The sequence below is a fragment of the Atta colombica genome, unplaced genomic scaffold (genome assembly GCF_001594045.1).
Source record: "Atta colombica isolate Treedump-2 unplaced genomic scaffold, Acol1.0 scaffold126, whole genome shotgun sequence".
NCBI lineage: Eukaryota > Metazoa > Arthropoda > Insecta > Hymenoptera > Formicidae > Atta > Atta colombica.
The window spans coordinates 428,128-442,870 of record NW_017259213.1 but is presented as its reverse complement, the minus strand read 5'-3'; the positions used below and the strand labels follow the sequence as shown (position 1 = coordinate 442,870).

General features: G+C 29.2%; 1 protein-coding gene across 1 annotated transcript in view; it reads right to left on the bottom strand.

The window, feature by feature from the left end:
- Positions 1-13,018, bottom strand: part of LOC108695124 (fringe glycosyltransferase) — a 118,672-nt gene extending 105,654 nt beyond the window's left edge. Inside the window, exons 1-2 of the mRNA XM_018204884.1 lie at positions 12,737-13,018; positions 6,017-6,256 (exon numbers count right to left, since the gene is read on the bottom strand). Coding sequence (XP_018060373.1) covers positions 6,017-6,256; positions 12,737-13,018 — 522 coding nt within the window. The remainder of the gene's footprint in view (positions 1-6,016; positions 6,257-12,736) is intronic.
- Between the last annotated feature and the right edge of the window lie 1,725 nt (positions 13,019-14,743).

The following is a 14,743-nucleotide window of genomic DNA, read 5'->3' as shown; positions in this document are numbered from 1 at the left end:
TATATATATACTAAAAAATAAAATTAAATATTTTAACAATACTGTTAAATCTATAATGTCAAATTTAATCTAATTTAAGTCACCACTCCTTCTCAATATACATATCATTATTTTATACTAAAACAATAGTTAAATTTAACACTATAGATTTATGTTGTTAAAATATTTAATAATAGATATTAGAAAATCATAACAAAAATTCATTTGGAATATTTCATCCAAGGATATATTGCTAAAAAAAAAAATCGAACAAATTATTAAAACTATAAAAATTTTTGCGATAGTAAAAAATATCCACAGATGTGCATTATACGTTGGCATACTATCTTTACTGCCATTCACATAATCGAGATTTTATGATAACAAAATATAAATCTCGATTATTTTCACAACGAATGTCTGGAAAACAACTTAAACGAATTACTAACTATTTGATCTTATTATATGCCGCGTAAATTATTGACCACATAAGAACGAAAAAAGAAGTAGTAGTAAAGTGTGTAAATGTGGTCATTAAAGGTCATTAACAACATCGTAAGATGGTGGCCAAAAGAAAAAGGGTGAATATAGGGATTGCTCCAATACAAACAATAAATGCGCAATCAATGTTTCTCCTCAGTGGAGCGCATTATTAAAACGCATTACCCGTGATATACGACATATTAATAATCAAAACATTACGACCTATTGCTCACCTCTGTCCAATTTAGAAGAGAAACTTAACACCTTAATAGCGAACTGCTACATACAATACTCTAATCTTGTTTCTCTTTTTTAAAATCCATAAAGACTTATTTAAGACTTCAGAAAAGAGCCTTAATATATATGTATATGTAAAAATATATACACTAAAAGATAAAATGATGTTCTGTTGGAATTGTTAGATACAAAATATCATAAAAAATTAACTATTATATTACAAATTATATAAATAATTTTTATTTAATTCTAATTTTTTCTTTAATAGGCTTTTTGTTTAAATTGTTTTGTTTAAATATTTATAAATATACCTGTAGGTAATTTAAATGTATATAATTGATATATTTTATTAAAAAGTGAATATATTACATTTTATATTTCACGATTTCAGTTGGAGTCTAAAGTATCAATCTTTTTTTCTGCAATATTAATTTTCAAAGTTCTTAAGGGGAAACCCTATCCCTGAGGTTTCAAAAAATCGAAATTTTTTTATACTTTAATTTAGTTTCAACCTTTAGAATACAAGAAAATCTTACTTTAAGAATACAAGAAAAAATATAAATAACTTTATGGAGCAAACACAGATTAAGATAGAAATTCTTGCTGTGACACAGCTGTGTAATGTTTCAAAATTTTAAACGCGATTTTCTCAAAACGCATTTTTCCGAAACGGTGTACATAATAATTCAAAAAATTTTCATCCGGTTGACTTAAAGTTTTAACTGAATATTCTTAGCAACTTTTTCTATCGTTTGACATAGGATTTTTCAAAATATTTAATTTTTTTTAATTGACAATTAAAGACGGTTTTTTTTTTTGAAAAATTGCAACTTTTTTTCAAACTATCGCCATTTCAAAAAAAATCAGTATTTTAAAAAATCCCTACGTCAAACGATAACCATAACAGTATAAATGATGTATACAATATATACCAACATAAAACTGTTTTGCAAAAATGTTTTGCATTAAATAAATTTTGCAAATGTCTTAAGAAATCAATCTACATTTTCAAGACTTATTGCTCCGCAAATAATTTTGAACCTTAGGAGGTGCAGATGACTAAGTTTCTACCAGAGTCTATTACCTTCACCACAATAAATCACCTGCCGTAAATTGGATTGTGAATTTCTAATCTCGCCAGGAAAGAAAATAAGTCTTCTAGCCGCTGAAAATTATTGATTTATATATTATTTTTTTATTCGATAAAATTCTTCATTTTTGGATATTTTCCCCGTGGATATTTTATTAAAATGCGCGTTTATAAATTATGAACGTGTACATAAATCAATTCTCTTTTACAAATATAACATTTTATTAATTATGAGATTAAGTTATGAATATATAAAACAACCTGAAAAATTGATACTCTTTTTTACATCATAAAAGTGTCCTTTTATTATATCATGCAATATCGTTTTTATACGTTTTTATAATATCATGTACTGATTGAATGTATTGGATTTCTGCAACAATGCATGAGAATCAACGACATTCTCGATCTCATACACGCAAATAAAAGAACGATCATTTCAGCCAACTTGCAGGATCGTGATGCATCGTTTAATTATCGAGAAAGAAACCACGAAAAAGGTGAGTTCGTTGAGAGTGCTCGTGGGTGGACTAAGTCGGCTAATGCGGAGGTCGTCAGGGTCGGAGGTAAATCGTGAGATCTTCCCACGAACCACAAACCGTATGCAGCCGGACACAGACTTTTATTATTCTCATCGTACTTTTTCTCGCTCGCATCGCGGAAAATGCATGCTGACGCGAGTCACAGGCACCGCGAGTGTACGCGTGGAAAAAGCGTGAGATCGACGGGAGCAAAGAATAATCAGGATACGAAGCAAATTAAGACACCATGGCGTGTCATGAGAATTACAAATGCTTTCGTTGCGGACATACAACTCTAATGATCTTTATAATTGTTATACTTTTAAATTCAAATTTTACTGTTATTGATAATGACCTCGTGATAGATCGAAATGATTGTGTTTGTAATTTATCTTTTGGCTCGTAGCTCTTTTAGATACATACTTTGATTTTTAATTAATTATAATAATTGAGTCATTTCTTTATATTTCAATATATTTTTTTTTATTCAAATAATTTTATAATCAATTCAAATAATTTATCTATTTTAATTTTATTTTATTTTAAGAAATAATCGACATATAAATTCTTATCAATTTTCCTAATTTATTATTCAATTTATCTTGAAAATCTGATTATTCTAACATTCGAATTACATTTTCGTTATTATATAATTGTGCTCTTATATTTATAATGCATTAAATTTTAAATATTTGACAATCATTAATATAATATTGTTAATTATATATGTATAATATATTATTATTATATAAATATTAAACAGTTTAATTATTATTGCTTTAATTATATTATTTATTAATAATTAGCACAGACCTGTCCAATTTGAGCTCCGAAGCCAAAATGCAAAACCATTGACATAAAAAAATTCAATATGAGTAAGATTTCAGAAATTATTAAACTGATAAGAATCACTTAGATCAACATTTTACAGTCCCCAAAATTTTACCTACATTGAATTATTTTGCCTCGATGGTTTTGCGTTTTCACTCCAAAATTCGAATTGAACAGATCTGAATTATATAAATAGATTTGGAAGATATTTAAAACCGAATAAATAATAAATATCTTAAATGACATTTATTTATTTTATATTATCGTATTTTAATTTTTGTAGCTTGTGAAGCTGTCATTTTGAGTGTAGAAATATTGAGTACAAAATTTTTTGTCATTGTCATTAATTATTCTTATTTCAATATATCAATTGTTATTAATTATAAATTAATCAAATTAAATTAATAAAACACAAAGAAACTTTGAAAAAATTATAATATAAAAAAAGACACAACAATTACTTTTCAAAATTAAAACTGGATAAGGAATACTTATATATCTAATTGCCAAAGTCAGAAATTAAATAAATAAAAGTACAGATATGAAACAAAAAATTTCTTAAATGAGAAATCAAATCAAGATATCAATAAACAACATGATAATGTATTCACGACTAAATTCACTAAAGTTCCATTCCCTGAACAGCGTAAAGAAAATCAACCGAAATTACAGGAAACGCGAGAACTCGTGCAAAATCCAGGTAGTAATTACCTGGAGGAACGGTATATTAACCTGGCAAAGTGCAGAAGGACGCGGAAGCCGCTGAGAGATACAAGACTATTTTGTTTCTTTATCCAACGCAAGAATAATACCAGCGTATGAGAATTTCTCTCAAGGTTTCTTTATTAGTATTAATTACCAAAAAATTCTTGTTCATTGTCCAGTTGAATCTTAAAAGATAGAAAATTTCATTTTTTTTCGATATAAAACAAATATATAAAAATAAAAATGTATAATTATGTGTACATACACAATAATTTAATTTAAATCTGAATACGATGCATTATATTTAATTACCAGTGAAAATAGCATAATTATGTATTGAAAAAAAAAATTTTTCAAAAGATTTACTTATTTGTGATTTTAAAAAATTTAATTAATTTAATTCTACAGCAATAATATCACATAAAATTCGAGTGAAATATCGTCCTTGTTTTCGAAGAGTATGGATGGTATATCGCGATATTTACGAAAAGGCAAATGAGAAATTGTAGGAAAGGAAGAGTGGAACAAATCTCATTCCCATGGCGCGAGAAATCGTGAATTCATGCTGATCATCGGCGACATGGTCTACGGTAAATACGCGCGAATACGCTTCGATACCCTTGGATAAAGCCCAACGAGTCGTTACAAAGTGTGGTCTATTCCGCTCCAACAAGAAGGCATGTAGATGAATCTCGCGATGATGGAGACGTTGCGATAAGACTATGCGTACATTTATCATACTTTAACACGATTAATTCTTATCCAAGTTCTCTGGTCTCTTCACAAATGGCAAACGAATCAAATAACGAACAATACTCCTCGAAAATAATTTTTACGAATAATAGTTCTCTGATTTCTTTACAATTAATAACGAATGAATCAAATAATAACAAACAAACTCCAAAATCATTTTTTTTTAAATGCCATAGTATATAATATTATTTTTATGATAAAAAATATTATATCCATGTAAAAACTATCCTAATTGAACATTGCAATTGTTATACCAAATAAAACCGATATTATTATTTTCTTATTAAACTGTAAATGTAAATAAAATAAAGCGGAGCTTTTTCGTCCATTTCTCGCGATAATGTTTTTTTGAACAGAACATTTTAATTATTTAATTAGTTGTGCTTAAGGAATAATGATTGTATAATATAATTACAAACACGTCACTGCAAAAAAATTGTTTGCTATTGTAAATTAAGTTGAAACTGACAGAATAATCTCGCTCTACCTACAAAAAATATATATAAAATATTTAAAAAATATTACGCAGTCGCATATATATATAGTTCGTATTCAGATTTAAATTAAATAATTACATGTATATATACATGTATATATCCATGTATATATACATGGATGTATATATACATGGAATTTATATATTCTTATTTTTTACATATTTATTTGTATATTAAGAGGAATCAAATATATTTTCTATATAGTATTTGTATAATAAGAATTAACGAACGAGCAATGAATTTTTTTTTATATTGATCCTTGAAGCAATTTTGAGCTCTTTAAATCATTATATTCAATAATAATCAAATATGTTTCAACAATAAAAGTGGCATTTAATTACATATTATTAATAATTAATAATCTCCAATAATTCGAAGTTCGCAATTTTGCTAAACTTATATAAAAACTATCCTAAGTATTTTCGTATACTTCTTATGTTACTATACTATAGTGCATCTATGAAATAAAAATCATAAATCATGTTGTCGATGTTTGATGCTAGAAATACTTCTGTAAATATTCACGTCATCAATTTTCTAGGTTACTAAAATTGATAAATGATAAAAAAGTTAAAAGTTAAAGTCTTTATCTGAATAATTCTAATATACATCACATAATTTTATCAAAAATATTAAAATATATATAACTGCTTATAAAGAAAGTAGTAAAATTTATGCAAAGTAAAAATAAAGTTAATACATTGTTAGTATTGTTACAAATCGAATAAGTGATCATATATCAAAAAATATCCCAATTATTGAACAATATTCTTAGGAAGCTTCAGTGTTAGGTGATCGTGCTATATTTGTAACGAGGTTGTCGCAAGGTTGGGGCGCAAAAAACGAGATAATCGAGCGACGCTAATGAATCCGGAATATTGGCATTTCACGGCGATCTACACGGAATAAAAGAAGCTCACCTGATTTCTGGCGAACTGGAACCACGTATCGATGATGGCCGGCAAACGCGAATGATGATAGTGTCTGGTGGTCTTCACGCTGATAAACACGTCGTTAAGGTTCGTCGTGAACGATGCCATAGTCGCAGTTGCCACCGGCAGCGTCACCGGCAGCTCCTCGCTTATTAACTTTCTCGACGCCGGCACTTCCACTATCACATTTCGGCTATTCACTTCCGCCACGTTCATCTCGTCGACCCACTGCGACATACAATTATCAGAATATATCATTAAGAAAAAAGAAAAAATTTTCTCTTGAGATTCTTGCAGTGAGCTTTCCTCGCTAAAAGGCATTGAGAAAGTATTGAAAAATAAGCATATTCTTTTTAATAAGCAATTATTTTCGTAAATGATATCATAAACACAATATTTCTTTTTATCGAAGCATTGAGAGATATGTAATATACAATAACTATAAAAATAATTATGTTTCGCATCAACGTTTAATTTGTGGCTAATTTGGAATCAATTTTTTCTATAAACGTATCAAAAAAACTATTTTTCTATAAAATTGTCTATTACTGACATTATATATATATTTTTACTTTCTTACTTTTACTTAAAATATGTTCATATTTTCATAAATATTTTCTTTTAATTTTAATTCCAAACTCTGTATAAGTAAGAGAGAGAAAGAAAGAGAAAGAGAGAAATCTATTTAATATTAATTGAAGAATGTGATTTTAGTAGAGGAGACCTTCTATTATGAGATAGGCGCCTAATATGAAATAGCGGCGTTTCCGCTAAATTAATAAACGTTATCTATTGATTCCATCAATGAATTTACTGTTCTTGGATTGAAAGCTATTTAGTTAGAAAAATTTATTATTAGATCGTGCCTATAGTCGTTGCAAAAAAAGATTTTAAAATTTGGATGTCTTCAAGTTTCGTTGAGATAAGCTTCTAAACCTTGTTTATTATTTAATAAATAAATATTGACAATAAATTTGACAATAAATTCTTCACGTGATGATAGAGTAAGATCGTACTAATAAAAAAATACGTGATATGTTGAATTGTTTAATTATGTATTATAATTAGAAGTTAGATTTGATGATAAACGTAAAACAGTGAGGCATGGAAATCGTAATATGAGATACCCAAGGTATTTCTAATATGAAATAATGCTCCTATGTCATAGTGAAAATTATTGTTAAAGTATAAATGTTATTGTACAATAATAAAAAGGACAATCGGAATAAACATCAACTGTTTTTGCGATGCTTGATTCCAACTACCTGAAGTCAACTAGGTACAATGCATCGCATATTCATTTTGTACGCGCACTGGCTGTGTTTATTTCTATTTTAGAAACATTAAATAAAAGTTTTTTAATTGCAATACTAATGTAATTGCAATATTTTGCGTTTTATTATCGATTTCTCAGGACATCTCATATTAGGAGCACAATTTTTTAACTTTGCGATTTGCTCACTTTTTACATTTCTTTAATTTTCTTTATAAAAAAAATAAAATTTGAATTAAATTTTACATTACCTTAAAGCTTACTAAAATGATCTCCCTTCAAAATGATCTATTATTTTTTTAAATTCTGCCCACAGATTTCTAGCATTTACTCAAAATGAATCGGTATCTCATAATAGGGGCCTTTCCTCTACTTGTACTTTATATTCCTCAGTTAAATTTATAAAAATGCACATATTAATTATTCAAAAAATATCTGTGTTTGAATGTTTTCATATACTATATTATGTTATGTTATATGTATCTATGAAATAATAATCATAAATTGTGTTATTGGCATATAAAATGCTGAAAATGCATTTATAAGCATTCAAATCAATTTTTCAGATTATTGAAATTAATGATTGAAATTAATGGAATATTCGATACATATGCACTGACACGGTGCTGCCCTGACACGATGCAGAATTAAGTTTGAAACTAATAACGTACATTACAACTAAGTAAACATAAATATTTTCATTATTAAAAATATTTGTTTTTTTATCATATATAATTACTTCTTTTTTTATCATATATTAATACTTCTTTGCCCGAATATTCACGACGTCCACATAATTTTTAACTTTTGACCTTTCTTCTTTTATTACACATATCTTCTATTTCATCATTGCTACTACTTAATTCTAATAATTCATTTATAATAAATAATTTTAGTCTTTCTTTATCCACTATTTTGTAATTTTTTGTTACCTAATTAGTTTTGTTTGTTCAAATACCAAACTGCACTAAACAAAAATGTTCAACATTTTTTTAACTCGTTCATTCGGTTGATCTGAATACAAATTCAGCACTTCATTGGATCAGTTTTTATTTGCCGAATATGGCAACTTGAACGCACTGATATAGTGCACAACCCGAATGCGTGGCACCGAAAAAGTTCGTACGTAGTTCAGTGCGCATTAGTGCAATCTATCGAATATGCCATAAATAAATAAATAATAAAAAAGTTCAACTTTATCTGAATAATTCTAACATACTAATCTTATCATAAAACATGCATTTTCTCTTTTTTTAATATTTCTATAACTTGAAAGAATAAATACATAATCTGTATTTTTTTTAGTTGAACTTCTTGCATCGTTTATCTTTTCTTTTTTTCCGTGAAGAAAAAAAGAAGAAAGAGATAAATTATGCAAGAAGTTTAGCTGAAAAGAAAACCTATCATAATTTCATAAGAAAATCATCTACATTATTGTAGGATTAATTAAATTAAACTAAATACGAGCTAAGTTCTTTACACATTCACGCAGAGATAAATTTATTTGTTTGTACCCCGATTCTTGAGGATATGATAAAAAACCAATGCAACGACAATATAACGATGCCGAATCGTTAAAAGTTATGAGCTTTTTACAATAATAAGCTGTTAGTAAAAGATCAGAAGTTGAGAGCGAATTGTAAATGAGTTAATAGTGTGTAATAAGACAATAATAAATCAGTAATCAGTGATTGCGTGAAGATGGCCAAATCTCATTTCTTACAATTTATAACTTAAATTACGTTAGGACTGATCAATTCTCTAGTATATTGCTATTTACTCTGAGAACTATCACTCTTCTGACTAGCTGAAATATTGTAACGATCTGATATGATTTATTCTGGATGTAAGTATTCTGGATAATTTCATAAAATTTATGATTTATAATTTTAATTTATTACTATTGCATGAATAGTGACTAACGGTTTATTATAGAAAGCCCATTACAGAATCAGAGCGACAAATAAATTTATTTTTGAATGTGGAAACAGCACGGCTCATATTTATAATGCAGTCTACAAATGAGGGCGAATAAATAAAGACCTTTTACAAAATCTTGATTTTAAAAATTAAAATGACTTGCTACTTATTATACACAAATGAATACTGTATCAAATAAATGAATTTATGTAATGTCTTAAGAAGTTACATGTTATAATGTTATAATACTTCTCTATTACGATCCATATTATATAAAAAAATATTATATAATCTCCGGAAAAAGAACTTAAGTAGAAATGTGTCTTTATTCCGTCCATCCCCTCAATTAATCCTGCCAATTAATATTTTGATAATTTTTTGTGATCATATTAAGTTTGTTCTTTTCGGTTAAACTTTTTGCATGTTCAACCTTTCCCTTGAATTAATTTCTCTCTACATTAGAAAAAAAAAGAAAAGATAAACAGTGCAAAAAGTTCAGTTAAAAAACTAATATTCTTTCAAATTATACATTATATTAGAGAAAAAGAGTGCCATTCTTTATACGAGCTTTTTCATGTATGAGAATTTAGAATTATTAGAATTATTATTATTAGAAACATTAGAATTATTCAGATTAAGTTTCATACTTTTTTATTATCTTAATTTCGATAACCTGAGTTAGATAACAAAAAAAGAATACAAGAATAAGTACAAGGATACAGCAATAATAGCGGAATGTTTTGAATGCCACAAACACTAATATATATTACTATTGTTAGTCGGATTCAAACGATCTCGCTCAACTTCGACGATAGACAAACACAGGATCGTGTTCAGAAACTTCACCGAATGCACATAGACATCATTTTATGCTTATGAATGTTAAACAAAATGATACCTGAGTGTATTCGAGTAAAATTTCTGAACACCCTGCTCAGTATTCTGATTCTATAATTCTTAACGACAATGTCGTTATAAGTCGTTGCGCAAATATTATAGAATAATTATTTCAATTGTGATAGTGATATGCCTCTTAATGTGCCTTTAAATCAACACGTTCATTATTTTAATTATTAATTATTAAATATAGCTTTAATTTCATCTGCTTGAAATCAATATCCATTTTTCAATTATTTCTTTTTCTTATGATATTTTTTAAATTTAAAAATATGTAAATGTTATGTAAATGTTTCATGTTTTTGAAAAAAATGTTCTTGTCTCTATTAGTATGTCTTCCAAGATAGCTCTCTATTAATGTGCCCCCCAATTTATGTGCCTATCCATAACTCATTCTGACATATAATTATTAAAACAGATAACAGATGTAAACTAATTTAAGTTAATATAAATCATTATTTCAATTATACTTATAATTTCAATGTACACTCATAACACAATACAGAGCACCATAGGAAGCTTATAAAATCTTGCGGTATTACTAGATTCGCATAAATTCCTCATATCTTTCGAAAAATATTTGCCACACTTTAATAATTAAAAAATAGAATATTATCTTCGGTATCATGTGCATTAATAATTTAACTTAATAAAAAAAAAATACTTTTTCTTATTTATTTATACTAGTATTCTTTATGACTCATTTAAATACAAAGGCTTATTACGAGAAAACTTCCAAGATAATAAGGACAGTTATTCTTCTTATAAAGAATAAAAAAAAAATTATGGAAACCCTGAAAAATCTCGACAAATATAAGTTTTACAGAAAAGTGTTTATGATAAAAGTTGCAGGACTTAAAAAGATCTATTTATTGATCTTATCAATTTAACATTATCCAAGAATAAAAAGATCTGTTTAAACGAACCTTTTATCTGAAACACTTTTCTGTAAAATTTATACAATATTTTCGAAATTTTTCAGGATTTCCATATTGTTTCCTCAACTTATAAAACAAGCTGTGCAACGACAATGTCCAAACTGTCGCTACGAAAAGTATGTGTGACAGTCCTTAAGTCCGTGTCACACTACATATTGGAGATTGAGGATTGCGAATTAAACAATAGAATTAGCTAATCAGAACAAAACAGATTAAAATTAAAATTCTGACTAGTCGAATTCTAATCTTTAATTCGCAATCCTCAGTCCCCAATTTGTAATGTGACACGAGCTTTACAGAATCGCAGCATATCTATTCTGTAATAACGCAAATTTCGATATCATTATAGAATAACTACTGCCCAGCTTTTTTATCATAATGAAAGAGCTGCGCAGCAGCATTATAATGACAATGAAATTTGCGTTAAGAGTTAAGTCTGTTTCTACAATGTGCTTTTTGTTTTTCCTACTTCTTGCCTTTTGTTATTTTTTACATTTTGTCTTTTCGACTCTTCTCTTTTTGTTTTATATCGTCCGAGATAAAAGTTAAGAATTTCGAAAGAAATGCAATTGTTGATAAAATGGAGAAAAAAGCAAAAAACAAGAAATAAAGAGCATTGTAGAGAATAAGCCTGCAAGCATCACAGAACTAGAGATATAAAAATATTGTCAAATTCAATTTTACAATTACTTGCGATAAAATGATAATTTATTGGTAATTTTGATTGTATTTATTGTCTTTATAGTTTTATGTATTGTACAAATAGACTGTATTTTCCTATTTATAAATTGTATAAAATAAAACATTCTTCTAATATTCCTAATAGGAATCTCTGATTGAATAACTATTGACGAAATCTAAACATATAATTTAATTTCGTAACAAAACGTGTCTATATGACACAGACTCATTTAAGTGTGTGGCTACTTGTCGTATTAAGTTGCCGACTGATGCTATTAATTACGATATCGTAAACGGTATATCAATTGTCCACATCACTAATTAGTTAATTAAAATTAATATAATCTCATTGAAAAATTACTAGGAACAGGCCAATGTGAGTAATGTGTGCAATTGAACTGTGTGCAAGTGCGCCACTCGCCACTCCTGTTGTAAATCGTCCCTGATTTGTTATTCTTGTCTTAAACGTTGTTGATTGTTGGTTGTCTAATTATTACATCAATATATAATAACAATATATAATATGAAAATTTTAGTTAACAAAGCGTTTTTAACTTCTCTGATGAAAATAAAAATCAGAGCATAAATCGGATATAATGAGAGAATAATAAAAGCGTAAACGAAACTTCTAGAAGGCGAAAATTGAAACATCAAAATGTAAAAGAAGCGTAAATGCTTCTTTTATATTTCATTGTTCTAATTTTCGTCTTCTAGAAGTTTCACGCTTCTGTTACTCTTCCATTACATCTGATTTACGCTCCGATTTTTATTTTCATAAGGGTTAATGACTAAACGCTTTTATATCAAATTACTTTATTTTCTTAATGTTTTAAAATTATTATTTTACCAGCCTTAAAAAATTACCGAGTAATTTACCGAGTAAATAAATTACCGGATAAGATGTTGTGAAATTGGGTCATTTTTATCTCTACACAGAACTGTCGTCAGCAATACGGATAGTTATATTCAGTAACGACTGATAATGATCGTTCTAATTACCTGACGCGGTGCGATAGCTTGATAGAGGAGAATCGTGGCATAGGCGGTAGCGATGACGAGCGCTAACGCCTGCAGGCCACGTCTCGTCGGCAGACCTCGTGGCATCATACCCGCGCCGACGGTAAGCGGCGTACAAGCTTGAGGGCTGCTAGTGGGCTTACAGAGCCACGAGCCTTGTTCCACCACCACGGGATCCGCACATTTGTCCTTAGGGTTCATCGACGACCACGCAGCTGCGTCGCCGTCCTCATTTCGTCCCGCGAAAGAAAACACGCGGACCATAACACGCCGCGAACTTTCTCTGCTTTTTTCCACCGCGGACACGCGATCACGTGATTACTGCTCGAACTTCCCCCGCGAACTTCACGTCACTCCGTAAAATACCCTTTTTTTTCCTTTCTCTCTTTTACGACACTCAAATTCTAGAGCTCCTTGATCGTCCGTCAATCATACTCGCGAATGATCACCGATGCGTTCACGCGGTACATTATATTACTGGATTTTGATCGATTCGGAGCACGCGCGCGTCGATCACGTTCTGCCGGTTCAGCGTCACTTAATCCGCATGAATGATCGAACGATCGAAACGATATGCGACGAGGGATCCGCATCTCGCCGGTGCTCCGATTATCGCGACATGCTTCATGTCGAAGTTATCGTCGTAAGCTTTCGTCGAGATGTCAGTCCTGCAATCTGATCCATACAGAGTGCTGTGTTAAAGGAGAGAAACACGATAGTATCCGAACATCACTGTTTACGCACAGTTGCACGTCCGATCGCGTCACTTTTCCGGATATTCGCGCCACTGATTCGCCTCTCCGTCGAATTCGAATTATCTGATCGTCGTGTTGAGTATTGTCAACGTTCCGAGAAAGAACCAGAACAGTAGTCCGTCGAAACGTACGACGGCGGCGTGATACGAAACGAAAGTCAAAACACAATCCGATTCGATACACACCGCGAAGAACGCCTACTGTTACCCGGCGCGCGACGGACCACCGACTGATCACATGAGCCGTTGCCGTGACTACGCTGTAAACATCGCCATAGCAGGCACGTCGCGGGCCGCCGGAGGGAGAGGGAGAAGTGGTGCCAACAGGCAGGCGTGCGGCCGCTCTTGAGTGGGGATAGATCTGAGAAACACGTACACCGTTTTTTCAAACGTCACGCGCAACTCAGCGATTGAAGGAAAATATACCGAAAAAAAGTGTTTTTGGTATGCGAAATATTGTATTTCGAGCGAAGCTTCAATAAACGCAAGTACTGATTGAAATAACAATATGCAGTGAGTACAAAAAGTATTCGTACAGAGAAAATATTTTTTAAAAAAACTTCATTTTTCTCATTACATTTAACGGGAAAAAAACGCCACGAATTTTTTCCCATACTTAATAATATTATCCAGCGAGAAATGAATTATCGAATTGATATAAATTCGATGATTTTAACACCAATTTGATGTCAATTCGACGTTTAATTAACGATCATTTCTTGTTGGATAATTAACAATTTATTCATAAAGAATAAAATAGACTATATGTTTCTTAAAATTATATATATATATATACACCAAAATGATGTGTATTAATTATACAAAATATATCATCTGAAAAATAAGTGAAAATTAAAAATTGTATTGTTTAAACGCTTAAAAAATATTTGTACAGACGAGAAATTTTACTTCTAATCATTCAAATCAGGAATACATACTAAGCTCATTTGTTCATATTAACAGAATGTAAAATTGCTAATTAATGTTTATTTTCTACAAATAATATTCTTTTATAACAAATTTTATAATAAATTTTCCTTGTACGAATACTTTTTACTTGTATGTATATCTTAAAGTGTATTATTAGTGTATTATCCTTTTAAAAATATTTTTCAAATAAAAATAATATAAAAAAAGTAATATTATTTGAAGGTATATTATTTTGGAGGCATTTGTGTATTATTTTTTAAAATAATTTTTTTTGAATATAGATAATATAAATAATATTATTTTAG